Genomic DNA, 15,349 nt, shown 5'->3' with positions numbered 1-15,349 from the left:
TTTTCTACATGGAACCCATATGGAACACTGTTGGAAACTGGCAGAAGAGAAGACGCTATGAAGTTCCATCCAAGGAGGAACAACTTGACAGATGCATCATTCGAGCAGTTCATAAAATGTTTAGTGTGTAAATTGTGGTTTACTGTCCATACACTTCAATATTAATTTAGCTTCATCACTGATTCTTAGTAGCTGAGATGTGTCAGTGTACATAGTTCTCACAGAACAGCATTGTAATTGTTTTAATACACATCAATCAAAATTAGTTTTGTGATATCTGATAATTACTGAGTCACCACACACACTGCACGAGCATAAAATGTCTTCGACATGTAACCTGTATGGAACACTGTTGGAAACTGGCAGAAGAGAAGACGCTATGAAGTTCCATCCAAGGAGGAACAACTTGACAGATGCATCATTCGAGCAGTTGTTCGAGGTGGTACTTTGCTGATGGTAACTCAGTGGTACCTTGCTTGTTGGGGATTTGAACCTGTGATTTTAAATTACAAGTGTACATCCCTAGCTATTAGGACGTATAATTGAGATGTCAGTGCAAAGTAAGGTTGTAAGCAGGTGTGCCTTGTGTTGTCCCCCCCCCTTGTTCATTTGCAGATGCCTCGCACCAAGGCGTCCAAGCGTTCAGCAGCAGCGAAGAAGAGGCTGATGGACCGGCGGCGAGCTGCTGATAGTTTTGATGTGGCTATGACCGATGACGGGGTTATGTCTTTTCCCCCCTACCGGAATACCAAAAAGATCACGACTGTGACTTTCCCGACGAGCCACGACCAACAACCTGAGCAGGCCGTACAGCCGCGGCCTGACTCTGTCATGGCTATGACTGACGGGGTTATTTCTTTTCCCCCCTACTGGAATACCAAAAAGATCCAGACTGTGACTTTCCCGACGAGCCATGACCACCAGGTTCCCACCCTGGGTGCCATTTGTAGGACTGATGACGAGTTGTATATGCCTTCTCTTTATAAAGACAAGGCTTTGACTGACGAAGTTGTGCAGCCACTTCCTAAAAGAAAGGCTGCAGCTATACAACCATCTAAACGACCATCTAAAAAACCATCCATGAGACCATCTAACTCAGCACTTGAAGTGTCAAACTCTGTTCCAAACAATTGTCCAAAGCGTTGTCCGAAGCGTTGTCCGAAGCGTTGCCGTTTGGCAAAAACATTGGCAAACCCCTTGGCAAACCCCTTGGCAAACCCCTTGGCAAAACCCTTGGCAAAACCCTTGCTAAAACCCTTGCTAATGTCTGAACAAAAAAGTACCCTGGCTCAACAGCAGCATATGAACCCTGTAACTGTCTGTGCACCTACTCATTTTCCTCAGGCACGTACTGTGAGAGGCTCCTTCCATCAAGGACACCCACGATTTGGAGTCAACAGTAACAAGCAATGTGTTGCTAATAGTTTGATTGCTATAGTGATGTGTAAGGTAAAGAATGTTTTAACCTGGTCAGTCACAGACATTGATCAAGTACTGCTGAATGGAGATGACCTCTACACTACCATCAGAGATGCTGGGAGAATTCGAGATGCTTCTGGGTATCTGTTCGTGAGAGATCTACCAACTGAGTACACATTGAATGGTGATAAATTTGAAATAAACTACCATGATGACATGTTTGTTGGCTTGTTTGGTGTGAGCGAATATGGAGATATGTGCAACATTCTCATGTCAGCTGATCAAGCGGTAAGAAGAGTATTCTCACTGTATGATGCGTGTCTTTTTACTCTTAAAGTAAATACATGTGCCATCATTAAGCAAGGGTCATGGTATGTGGTGATCGACTCCCATTCCCGACGAGGAGATGGAGCAAGCGATGCATCAGGCAGAAGTATATTGGTGTACCACTCTGACATAGATTCTTTGCTAGACCATGTGAATACCCTAGGACTGTCTTTAGATGCAACAGGGGAACAGTTTGAGATTACAGCTGTGAGTGTGACCAGTCGAAGCATCCTGCAGCAGCATCCAGATGGTAACTCCTCAGTCACCAGTCTCAACCAGTCTACCAGCATGTCAGACCATCCAGACGGTAACTCCTCAATGACCAGAGTCCAGCAGTTTGCCAGCATGTCAGAGAGCCAATATGGTGTGGTAAGGCCAAATGTGACAGACGATGCAGAACCTGAGGTTAATATGCACGTGGGCAATGAAGGTGATGTAGTTTTTGTCAGTGAGCTATGCAGTGAGCAGTTTTTCTTCAGTCCTTTGACAACACAGCAGCAAAGAAGTTTTTCCTGTAAGCTTGGTGTGGTGTACATTGATCATGGTCATGTAAATATGGCTGCACAGTTTCCAATGGGTGACCCTTGCAGAACGGTGCCTATTACTGGTGATGGTAACTGCTTTTTCAGATCTCTGGCTTTTGCTATTACTGGAAATGACAAAGAGCACAGGAAAATTAGATGTGCTATTGTTGCTCAGATACTAACAAATCAATCCAGGTATGTTGCTTGTCTTAGGGAAGGTCACTCTTCTGTCACTGAGTATGTCACTGCATCACGGATGAAATATGTTGGTACTTGGGCTTCTGAGGTAGAGATTCAAGCTGCCGCTGATCTGCTTGGTGTGCATATTTTCACATACTCCGATAGCAAATGGTTGAAGTACTCCACATGTATTGGTTCTGATCCAAGAGGTATATACCTGAAACATTGTAATGAGTCACATTATGAGGTTGTGACTTGTGTGAAAGGGCGTGATACTGAATGTTGTGCCACACGATGCTCTGAAATTAACACACCATCTGAAATGGCATCAAGTCGTCGGAAACTGGAAACAGAAAAAAGACGGTATGATGTAAGTGACGTGTACAGGGAGCAACAACTTGCCAGAAAGATGAAGCGCTACCATGATGATGACGACTACCGAGACCGTGTTAAACAATCAGGTATCAGTAAGTATGCTACAGATATGGAGTACCGCGAATGTGTACAACAGTCAAGTGTAAGTAAGTACGTCACAGACACTGAACATAGACAACATGTGAAGCAGTTAAGTGTCAAGAAATATGCTATGGACATTGAACATAGGCAACATGTGAAGCAGTCAAGTGTGCAGAAGTATGCCACAGACATAGAACACAGGCAATGTGTGAAGCAGTCAAGTGTGAAGAAATATGCCACGGACATTGAACACAGGCAACGTGTGAAGCAGTCAAGTGTGCAGAAGTATGCCACTGACATTGAACACAGGCAACGTGTGAAAGACTTTTTGGGTAAGAAGTATGCCACAAATGACAGTTACAGAGAAGCTGTGAAGAAACAGAAATTTGAAGCCTACCATTCTAATCCAGTGTACCAATCAGCTCAGAAGCAAAGTTGCAGTAATAGATACAAAACAGACAGCTGTTATGCCACTGCAGTAAAAAGCAGAAATATTGAAAAACGGACTAAAGAGAAGGATAACAGAAAAGACATTAACTATGTGATTGAACAGTTTAGACAGAAAATAAGTAAAGGCCCAGAATACATTTGTTCAGTGTGTCATCGAATGCTATTTAAACACCAAGTTCTGATTTGCAAGAAAGATGAGTACTTCAAAAAATCACAGGCAATTGCGGTAGTGGCATCACAGTGTATAACTGAGACATACTTGCATAATTGTGTAGATATGTGTTCTGATGATTGTAGCAGTGTTATTGGCCCTAGAGGTTCCTTGTGGATCTGCCACACGTGTCACAGAAAGATTCTTGATGGAAAACTGCCAGCAGAGAGTGTTGCAAACAATCTAGCTTTAGACCCAGTCCCTGTAGAGTTACAGGGTCTAAATTCACTGGAACAGCATCTGATTGCTATGCATATTCCTTTCATGAGAATTGTGTCTTTGCCAAAAGGTGGACAAAATGGTGTTCATGGTCCTGTGACTTGTGTCCCATCTAGTGTTCCAAATGTAGCTGAAGTTTTACCAAGAGTCAACAATGATGACCTTATGATACGTGTAAAGTTGAAGCGGAAGTTAACTTACAAAGGGCATTACAAATATGAATTTGTGCATCCAGAAAAAATAAAGAAGGCTTTGTTGTATCTTACAGAGAATAATAAATTTTACAGCAATGTGGAGTTCAACGATGACTGGATCAATCCCCTGCAGAAAACTAAAGAAATGCCTGGTGATGTAAGTGACATACATGCTAATGAAGACTGTAATGAAAATAACATAGAGGATGAGGAAATGGATGAAACTTTGCATGATAGACAACAACATGGCATGTATATGGATACGTGTCTTCAACCTGTAGACATAGCACAAGAGATCTTGGATCAGCACTTTGATGGAATCATGTCTATGGCACCTGCAGAAGGAAACAATCCAGTGAGGCTTCTAACTGATGAGTCAAATGAAGCTAAATGTTTTCCAGTCCTTTTCCCAAAAGGAACAGGTACTTTTCATGACAGAAAGAAGGAAAAACTGACACTGTGTAGGTATTTAAATACAAGAATTCTTAATGCAGATGGACGTTTTGGAAAAAACTTAGACTATATATTTTATGGGCAGTATTTGTCTGAGCTTCAGCAGGTTGTGTCAAATGTGTCAATTGCTGTGAGAAAAGGCTATGATGCACGTGATAAGTGTCCTGTCACATCAGAAACTTTGACAAATAAGGAGTCTCTACAAAAGATGTTCAATTTTGATGAAGGTTATAAATTTCTAAGACCAATCAGAGGCACCCCTGTTTTTTGGCAAAGCGTTCAGAAAGATCTGTTTGCGATGGTAAGACAGCTTGGCATTCCCACATGGTTTTGCTCCTTTTCTTCTGCTGATTTACGCTGGACAGAACTGATGACAGTAATCTTCAAACAAGATGGCATAGATGCATCAAGTGCTGAGCTCGACTGGTCAGAAAGGTGTGCACTGTTGAAAAATAATCCTGTGACAGCTGCCAGAATGTTTGACTATCGATTCCACTGCTTCCTGAAAGATGTCATCATGTCAGAAGCACAACCCATTGGCAAAATAGTTGATTATTTCTACAGAATAGAATTTCAGCAACGGGGATCACCTCACACTCACTGTTTGTTTTGGGTGGAAGATGCACCTAAGGTTGGCAAAGATGATGAAGATGAGGTATCAGCTTTCATTGATCAATATGTGACATGTGAAATGCCAGTGGGTGACGATGAAATGCATGAAATTGTATGTAGTGTACAGCAACATAGTAAGAGGCACTCAAAAACATGCAAGAAAAAAGGGAAAACTTGTAGATTCAATTTCCCACGTCCTCCAAGCAACAGAACATTTGTGTCATCATGCAAAGTTGGAGATGGTGAGACAGACAGACAGCCCCTGAAAAAAGAGGTAGCAGACGCTATCATGAAAAAAGTGAAGGATGCTGTACTAAACCCTGAGGCCAACTATGACTCTGTTGATTCCTTATTTAGTACAATTGGTATCAGTCAGGAAATGTTTGAAGCTGCGTACTCAAGAATCACAAAGAAAACTACCATTGTTCTTAAGAGGAGACCATGTGAAGTGTGGGTGAACCAATATAACAGAGACCTTCTACGCTGTTGGAATGCAAACATGGACATTCAGTTTGTGGTTGATGCATATTCATGTATTGTGTACATCATTTCCTACATTTCCAAAGCTGAGAGAGAGATGGGACTGCTACTGGCAAATGCTCAGAAAGAGGCCACCCAGCAAGGTAACCTTGATGCAAAAGAAGCTCTTCGGCAACTTGGCAGTGTTTTCCTGCACAATCGTGAAGTTTCAGCTCAAGAAAGTGTTTATCGTCTGACTAACATGAGGTTGAAAGAGGGATCACGGAAGGTGCAGTTTATCCCAACTGGAGAAAATGTGGTAAAAATGAGCCTTCCATTGAACGTCATACGGAAGAAAGCTGAGTGTGAGAATGAGGATGAACAAGGAATTTGGATGAACAGTATCACTGATAGATATAAAGCCAGACCAAAAACAGAAGTGTTTGCAGGAATGTGCCTGGCAAGATTTGCATCTGAGTACAGAATACTATGTAAGTCTCAGAGCTCATGCCCTGGAAGTGTGCAGTTGGACAGAAAATTAGGATTTGTGAAGAAAAGGACACGCACAGATGCAGCTGTTGTTCGGTATGCTCGCTTTTCACCCACAAAGGACCCAGAAAAATATTACCACAGCATTTTGCAACTTTTTCTGCCACATTATTTCGATGCACAGTTAAAACCTTCTACTTTTGGCAGTTACCAGGAATTCTATGAGACTGGTTGTGTCAAATTTCTTGATGAATTGCATTCAGTGAAACTGGTTGTGGAGTCAAACATGTCAAGTTTTGAAAAGGAATCAAGTGCAATAGACAAAGCTCAGGAAGACCTACAGCTGCATGGTGCAATGGAAGATGCTTGGGCAGAGATTTGTCCAGAGACTGAACGTGAACGGTTAGAGTGTCTTGCCAGCAAATCCAACATTACACCAGAAATGAGAGAACAATGTGATGAGATACCAGATTTGTTACCAAGACTGAGTCACTATATGTTGCATGACAATCCTTGTGGTATGTCCAACCAGGAAGCGTTGGCTTTGCTTCGCTCACTGAATAACAAGCAATCTGAGATCTTTTACAAAATACGAAACTGGTGTTTACAGAAGGCACGTGGTGAAAACCCAGAACCATTTCATGTATTCATATCTGGACCTGGAGGCGTGGGCAAGTCAGTCTTGATCAAAGCAATACATTATGAGGCAGCTCGTATCTTGCGTCAGTTGTCACATAATCCAGATGAGACACATGTGTTACTGACTGCTCCAACTGGAGTTAGTGCTTACAACATAAAAGCTGCAACGATACACACCTGTTTCCATATTGCAACAGATGTGAAGTTGCCATATGAACCACTTGGAGATGAAAAACTAAATTCATTGAGAGCTGAACTGGGAAACCTGCAGATATTGATTATCGATGAAATTTCAATGGTTGATCACAAGCTGCTTGCGTATATTCATGGCAGATTAAGACAAATCAAACAAATTGGAGATTATTCTGCTTTTGGAAATGTTTCAATCATTGCTGTTGGAGATTTCTACCAACTTTGTCCTGTGAAAGGGAAAGCTTTGTATACTGAGGGTAAAGGTGTGAATCTATGGCAGAATCATTTTGCTATGGTGGAGCTCACTGAAATTATGAGACAGAAAGATATGGAGTTTGCACAGTTGCTGAATCGACTAAGAAAACGCAAAAGGGGTGATGCAATGCTGGCGGAAGACATCACTATGCTGAAACAATGTGTGACAGGCGAAGGACAAGACAGTACTGCTCTTCATATTTATGCAACCAATGATGAAGTTGATCAGCATAACTACCATATGCTGCGGAAGATCTGCTCAGACCATGTCATCATTCATGCTCAGGATTTTGAAAGGGTTGCTGCAACTGGGAGACTGGAAAGGAAACATGGACATCATGCCAATGTTCAGAAGACATGTCTCCTAGAATCACTACATGTAGGTGTCAATGCACGAGTAATGCTGCTGAAAAACATCGATGTTTCAGACGGCCTAGTAAATGGTGCATTTGGTACAGTCAGTGACATCCGCTTTGATACTGATGAGGATTTTCCATCAGAGATACACATCACATTTGACAATGAAGCAGCTGGAAAGTCACTCAGGGGAAAGAAGCCATGCCTCAAAGTAGGGTTGGACAAAGCTACACGAATTAAACCAGAGGAGGAAAGAGTGACAAACAGTGGTGGAACACGACGGCAGTTTCCATTGAAATTAGCTTGGGCTTGTACAGTACACAAGGTACAAGGTCTGACAGTGGATAAGGCTGTTGTATCACTAAAGAAGATATTTACAGCTGGACAAGCGTATGTCGCATTAAGCCGTGTGACTTCTTTGGAAGGCCTCATAATAGAAGACTTTAAGGAGACTGCTATATATGCAAAACAAGACATTGAGACTGCAATGCAAAGCATGTCTGTGTTTATTGAGCCTGTCATGGAAGTGCCATCATCATGCAAAATTCTCCTGCATAATGTTGAAGGACTTACATGTCACCTGGATGACATAAAGAAAGACAGAAGGTATATGGAAGCTGATATCATCTGCTTGACAGAGACATGGTTAAATTTGGAGGAAGACACAGAAGATGTACAGCTGCCTGGATTTTCATACCATGGGAAGCCCAGACATCAGGCATATGATGGTAGTGATGCTATCTTTGCTGAACTGAAGAAGCAACAACATGGTGGTGTGGGTTTGTATTATAAAGAACATACCAACTGTACTGTGACTGATGTACAGTGTGTCAACATTGAGTGTGTGCAGTTCAGTGTGGGCCTACTAAGAACAACAGTCTTGGTACTATACAGACCACCCTCGTATAATCTGACAATCTTGCAGAAGAACCTGATGCAGTTGATCACTCGGTTGGACAGCGTGGAAGGTGGGAAAATCATCATGGGCGACTTCAATGAAAATCTTTTGCAAGTAAGTACAATTGCTAATTTTATGGAAGAACATGGGTATACTCAACTTGTCAAAGAAGCAACAACTGGGAAAGGCACTTTGATTGATCATGTGTATGTGAAAGACATTGTGACTAACAGCATCTCTGTTTCAGTAATGCCAACGTATTTCAGCCATCATGAATGTGTAGTGCTACATTATCTATAAGAAACTGTATAAAAAAACAAAAAAAAATGTGTCATGCAGTAAATCATTTGGCAGTAAGTACAATTGCTAATTTTATGGAAGAACATGGGTATGCTCAACTTGTGAAAGAAGCAACCACTGGGAAAAGCAGTTTGATTGATCATGTGTATGTGAAAGACATTGTGACTAACAGAATTTTTGTTTCAGCAATGCCGACGTATTTCAGCCATCATGAATGTGTGGTGCTACATTATCTGTAAGAAACTGTATGAAAGATCAGTAAGAAACATATGAAAGATCAGTAAGAAACATAAATTTTGTGCTGCAGTGATAGTTTTATGGGGTGCATCAGCTTTGGGAGGCTGGCACTGCGGCTGGGGCTGTGGCTGTCCTTAGAAGGGGTTGGCAGGGAGGCTTGGCCTGGTGCCAAGCTTTAGGGGTTAGGCTTGGGGCTGGCCACCCTAGCTACCACTGGGGTTGCCAGTAGGCTGTGGGGGGATAGGACTGGGGCTGGCCTTCAGAAGGCTGCAACTAGGCCTCATAGGTTAGCAGTGGAGCTGGTGTTTCAGGGCTTGGCATTTAGCCTGAGGCTGATGTTGGGCTTTGGGGGTTGGGGTCGACCTTGAGGTGGCTGCTGCTGGGCCTGCAGCTGGCACCATGCTTTAGGGGGCTGCAGCTGGGCTTCAGAGAGCTGGCACTAGGGCTGAGGCAGGGGGGACTAAGGCTGGACATGGTGGCCTGTTGCTGGAGAGTAGTCTGAGGTGGGCTGATTGGGTTACCACTAGGCATAGGACTAAGGTTACGGGACAGTCACTAGGGCTACGCATAAGGGGGCTAGGATGGGGCACCTGACACTGGGGGTTGGTGTGGGGGCTAGGGGAAGATTAGGGCAGAGCAAGCAATGTGGGCTTTGAAAAGGGAGGTAATGTGTTCTGTCAAGTACCTCACAACAGCAGTATCCCAAAATTCTGAAATGCTATAAATTAAAAAAAAAGAAATTTTAGATATCCTGTAATATAATTGACTATTCATAAAAATTATTGTTGCGAACATAGAAATTCTGTGTTGTGGGCCAGTACAGTGCACTGAACCTCTTTACAAAGTACCACACCTTTCAAAAATGTAAATGTGTTGTTTTGTATATAACATGTTAGCTACCAAGCATAAGCATAGGCTAATCTTAGGTGAGGGGTTTTGGGCTTCAGCTTCTGGGACAGGGGGCCTAGGGCTGGGGCTGGGCAGGAAGCAGGGGAGGATGGGGCACCTGGCACTGGGGGTGGGTGTGGGGGCTAGGGGAAGATTAGCACAGAGGACGCGATATAGGCTTGGAAAAGGGAGGTAATGTGCTCTGTTAAGTGCCTCACAACAGCAGTATGCCAAACTTGTTGATAGTATGAATTTTCCACAAAACATAAACAATTTTACATGTCCTGTCATATAATTGACTATTCATGAAATGCATTGTTGCCTATATAGAAATTTTGTGTTGTGGGACAGTACAGTGCACTGAACCTCTTTACACAGCACCACACACTTGGAAAATGTAAATGTGTAGTTGTTTATATAACATGGAATATATAATTACAATGAATTAAATGTAAGGAAATGAAGAAGTACCATCAGATGTAGACAGTACCAAACTAATGTCTTGTACTGCAAAACATGCTAAAAAGACAGAATTTCACAGAGCAAGCCTTTGATCAAAAAGAATGGTGAGAGGGCGAAGAGGCACAGACATCTATGGGCTAAGGTAAGACCATATACTGACATCTGTCTGTATACTGTTGTACAGTGTACTTTGACACTGTGAAAGGAAATGTTGGACATATGTACATTGACTGTATTATGGTATTATGTACATGATGCAATTTTTGGAGTAATGTGTATGTTTTGTGTGTTTCTTCAAACAGCTAAAATGAAGTAACACTAAACAGTCATACAAGTGGATGACCTAAGATCTAAGTGGGAAAGCTGGGCAGTGAGTGTGAGACATTTATCTAAACACAATGGATGTGCCATGACTGGTTGGGCAAAGCAAAGGTGCGTGAGTGACAGTTTCTCACTTAACATGGGCATGTTAGTTAAAACATACCAGTTTGCAGTGTATGAGCTTATAAATTGGGTAACTAAGTATTGTCAGAAATCCCTACTACATTGTCATATTGCAGATTTTAACCTGCCTTCTCCTATGTATAACCTCAGGTCACTAAGGCACAATTGTCATGTGCTTCCCTGATGATCAACCTAAGGCACATCTGTCTGTCCAGGCTCTGCTATACTGCATCCTTCATCATACAGCTGTATATTGGGAGTGTGACGCATCACACTGAATGCTACATGACCAGAGCAGGCACTGACCTTGTGAGTTTGCCTTTTTCAGAGGTTTCTTCCTCTTTGGTGTAGTTCTAGTTTTACTCTGGCAGTGTTTGTCTAACTTACATGGCAGTTTATGCTTTATCTTTTAATCTTTTCCAGCGCCTGCTGTTGATGACACTGACCCCATGCCCAACACATCAAGTTTCGTTAACACATCACACTGCCTGGTACGTTGGAACAATCAGATGGGCTGGCCTGGTGAGTTTACCTCTTTGAAACATTATTTTGTCTGTGAAGTAGTTTTACTTTACAACTGCAAGTGTCTGATTGGCTGACATGCAGCGTTCTGTTTTTACTCTCTTTTCCAGTGCCTTATCTTCATATCAGTGACACCATACTCACCACATCAAGTTTCCCTGCGCCCATTTTGTCGACAAGCAAAGCGTTCTCTAAAGAACTCAGAGACTGCACACAGACAGTATGAACTACACACAGATGCCTGAAGTGAAATGCACCAGAAATCATCTCCACACACTATAGTCTAACAGCAAAGGTACTTTGAGTAAAATGTGCTGTTACTTGTGGATGTTTATTGCTGTGATGACTCACAATTTTTTTTAGTATTTATTGAGTTATTTTCACTTTTACTCTGCAATAACAAAACATTAATGATGTGTTGTAACAGTTCTGTACTACATAATATGTTATGTAATTCACAGTCATGATACCATGGTTAAATTCATGTCAAAATAACAGTCCAGCTTTGTTTGTGATGCCTGTGTTGACTTACACTAAATTATATATTCAAAATAATATTGCCATGTTGAGAGTTCTGTAGTATATATATATATATATGAGTGCTACTATCACACTTTCTGGTCTTTATACACTGTTTATGTAAGAATGGTATGCACATCATATGCAAAATATTATGGCTCAACTATTGTGGCCTCTATGTACTTTTTCAGCCTCCTCAAACAATGACACAAACCTAAATGTTTGGCTAAGACAGATGTATTTAATTGCAATTTTACAATGTGTATAATGTGTTTTACATTATGTCTCTAATCAGTAATAATAAATATTATAATCATTAATACAGTCATCATTCTTAAGCATGTTAAATACACATGTAAATGTCATAATAAATTTCAATTACGGTAGGTGAAACAGGCAGTAAAGGAAATACACATATAAAAAGTATTACAATGTCCTGAGCAACATTTAAGGAAAAACATACTACACTATAATGACATTATATAGTAAATGGCCATAATGTATAATATTAGCCTGCTGTATGCATGCAGTCCCTGGTGTGGCAGTTACACTACTGCCATTAGCAGAAGCAGCCTTAGTACACCAATATAGGATAAAATATAGAACCCTTTGGTGAAGTGCCTCAGCCCAAGACAATGTATGGTTTGTGTCAGATGGTCTAAGTAGTCGGTAGAAATAGGCACCTGCATACCTAATATTTTAAGTCTGGTTCATACAAGTTAAGCTTACTTTATACTACCTCAGTAAACACATGCCGTCTTGTATATTCAAAACAACAGTGGCTTACTCCATTTGTGAGGTATTCTTCTAGACATAAGAAGCCCTAAAAGAATTTAATGGCATTAATGAAATAGAGGACGAACTACACCTGCTGGCGAATCTATAAAAAAAAATCCAAAAAAGTGCAATATAAATAGAGCACCATCTCCACCTACTGGCCAATTTAATACAAAAAAGCGAAAAATCTGCAATATATACTGGCTGGCTTATAAATAAAATCTGATAATTTTCTATAAGTCAAATAGCAGAAAAATGAAAGGAGCTTAAAAATACGGACTGAGGTGAAGGGAAAGTTAATTCCTTGAAAGTATTATGAAGGATGTTTCAGCCGAATTAGCCAAGGTAGGTATTAGACATACTAGGACAGTGGCTGTACTGCTCCAGATTGACTGATCGCCACCAAACTTGGAAGATTTGTCTGTAGTCCAGTCATACAGAAGTGAATCAAATTTTGTAAGGATCGGATGAAGCATGCCTGAGATTTAGCTGTTTGAATGAAATGGGAATGGAAATGTTGTGGCCAGCAGGTGGAGTCAGCGCTCCATTTTAGAAATGATATTAAATGCTTTCTGACCTTCTCATTTGTAAATGAAGTCTGATAATGTTGTATAAGGCAAATTGTTGAAAAATGAAAGGAACTTAAAAATATGGACTAAGGTGTAGGGAATGGTAACAATTCTTTGAAGGATTTATGAGAAAGAAGGACATTTCAGCTGAATTTGCTAAGGTGGGTCTTAGACATATATAAACAGTAGCTGTAGCACCTCCATTTGACCGATCGGCACCAAATTTGGAGGGTCTGTCTGGGGTCCACTGCTACATAAACCGGTCAAATTTGATGAGGATTTGATGAAGAATGCCACAGATTTAGCTGATTGATTGAAATGAGCATGGAAATGCTGGAGGTTCAGTGTGGCTGGTGGCCATATTGTACAGGCAGGTGAAGTTATCTTTATAAATTATACATAAGCGCAGTGTCCTCATTGATCTACTACCAGAATGACCTACTTCGGCTGGACATTGCAGTAGTTACAGTAATATGTTATTTATTAAGTTTTTAAATATCACAAGGGAATGCAAATGACTATCATGGGACATTGCATATATTTTGATTTGGCATGACTCACAGATCTTGCAGGAAAAAAGATTTTAACCAGTATTATGTCACTTGATCAAAAATGAGAACAAAGTAAGTTGAACTGATTTTGCAGGTTTAGACAGACATGTTATATTGCTGTAGCACCCCCGTTTGATCGATCGGCACCAAATTTGGAGGGCCCTTCCCCAATAATGTCCTACATTATATATTTAATATTGGTGATGATTGGCAGAGGTACACCTGAGATATAGCTGTCTGATTGAAATGGGTGTGGCACCGGTATGGTTCGGGTGTGGCTGGTGGCCGTAACTCATGGAAAGTATATGATGTTTTGGATAATTTTATATATGGACTGTCTCCTGATTTAAATGATACCAGATATGTATATGATTGGTGAAAACCCTAGGAGGCTAACAAAAAGCCCTGTTTTCAGACTTTTACAAAATAGGCAAAAAGGGCAAGAGTTATGATGAAATTCTTTAAACCATTAAATTTGCCATGATCTAGTGGATAGGATTCGCAACAATTGTCAATTTAATCTTTAACAGTTCAGGAGAAATAAGCAGAAATGCAAAACTTGTTGCTGTAGCGCCCCCATCTGGCTGATTGCGGTGTCCTTAACAGGGTATGCTAAGGTTCAGGAATCAAATGTGACAGCCTGTTTTGGTTGAGATTCGGTATTGTTTAGCCTGTCAAATGGCTGCTTCAATTTGATTGGCTGATAATGACCATGATTTTATGATCAATGACTACTATGATATATGTCTGATCTCAGAATTGGTCGTAGTATGGATTTGCCAAATTTCAATTAGATTGGTCAATGCAGTCAGGAGATACTGGCAGTTTTTAGTTGTAGCGCCCCCTATTGATGAAATGGGGCCAGCTTTATACCTAGTCCCCAGAATGGCACTGGGAGGAAAGATTTCAAATTTGGTTAAGATTGGTTAAAGCAGAGCCAAGTTATAGCAATCAGACTGAAACTGGCCAAATTTATGCAAAGTTTGGGCGTGGCTGAAGACCATATGATACAGAAATTTCATGATTATTTTTGTAAGTCTTGATCAGCTCAGAGAACTGATTGGTTTGACATGTCATTTGTCTGATTTGGACAGACGGGGTAGGACTTGAAGGCAGAGGTCAGTTTTGCAAATTATGCAAATTAGCAAAAAATCTAAGTAGGCGGAGCTTCATAGTCCAATTGGGAAGTTGGTAGAGCAATGCTCTCTGTATCAGCAGGAAAAAAAAATTCAATTGTAGGACTAATAGGACAGGAGATATGGACTGAAACGCGTTGGGGGGCGCTAGAGCGCCCCCATCTGGCTGACAGGCCTGGGTCGGAAAATCTGAGTAGCGGGTAGGAATTGACATCATCTGACCAAGATTGGTTGGTCTAGCTCTTACGGTTTAGGCTGTACATTCAGTTTTACGGCAGGAAAAAAATAATAATAATAAAGATAACTGCAAGCAGTGACAATCGGGTCCAAAGCAAATGGGCAGAAGCAATGAATAGTAATGAAGTGAATGGCATAAAATTAGAAGTTCACTAATTATTGTAAATGAAGTACAGACTGCAATTGATTAGCAATGCATTTAAATTGGCAGAAAATAGGAAATGCTTCTATGAGATGATACCTAAAATTTAAACATTACCGTGGAAATGTTTATCAAGGTACAATGAAGTGATAATGGTAGATGAGAAACCGAAGAGAAATGTGGTGACTAGCTGTTTGAGAAATATTGCAATTGCTGCAATGTACACAGGAT

General features: G+C 41.0%; 1 protein-coding gene across 1 annotated transcript; it reads left to right on the top strand.

The window, feature by feature from the left end:
* The first annotated feature begins 615 nt into the window (after positions 1 to 615).
* On the top strand, positions 616 to 9,373 carry LOC140582145 (uncharacterized). The gene is made up of 7 exons (XM_072706165.1): positions 616 to 849; positions 1,345 to 1,707; positions 1,984 to 2,176; positions 2,717 to 2,911; positions 3,386 to 8,042; positions 8,331 to 8,448; positions 9,263 to 9,373. Exons 1-7 carry the CDS (start codon positions 616 to 618, stop codon positions 9,371 to 9,373), a joined length of 5,871 nt encoding a protein of 1,956 aa, XP_072562266.1.
* Positions 9,374 to 15,349: the final 5,976 nt, after the last annotated feature.

The sequence above is a fragment of the Paramormyrops kingsleyae genome, chromosome 24 (genome assembly GCF_048594095.1).
Source record: "Paramormyrops kingsleyae isolate MSU_618 chromosome 24, PKINGS_0.4, whole genome shotgun sequence".
Classification (NCBI taxonomy): Eukaryota; Metazoa; Chordata; class Actinopteri; order Osteoglossiformes; family Mormyridae; genus Paramormyrops; species Paramormyrops kingsleyae.
This window is presented reverse-complemented; position numbering and strand designations above follow the sequence as displayed.

Coding starts and splice junctions, on each gene's coding strand:
- LOC140582145 (XM_072706165.1), top strand. CDS start 616: ATGCCTCGCACCAAGGCGTCCAAGCGTTCAGCAGCAGCGAAGAAGAGG. Junction 2,177..2,716: donor TATGCACGTGGGCAATGAAG/GTGATGTAGTTT, acceptor CTTGTGTGAAAG/GGCGTGATACTGAATGTTGT. Junction 8,449..9,262: donor TCAATGAAAATCTTTTGCAA/GTAAGTACAATT, acceptor CTGGGCCTGCAG/CTGGCACCATGCTTTAGGGG.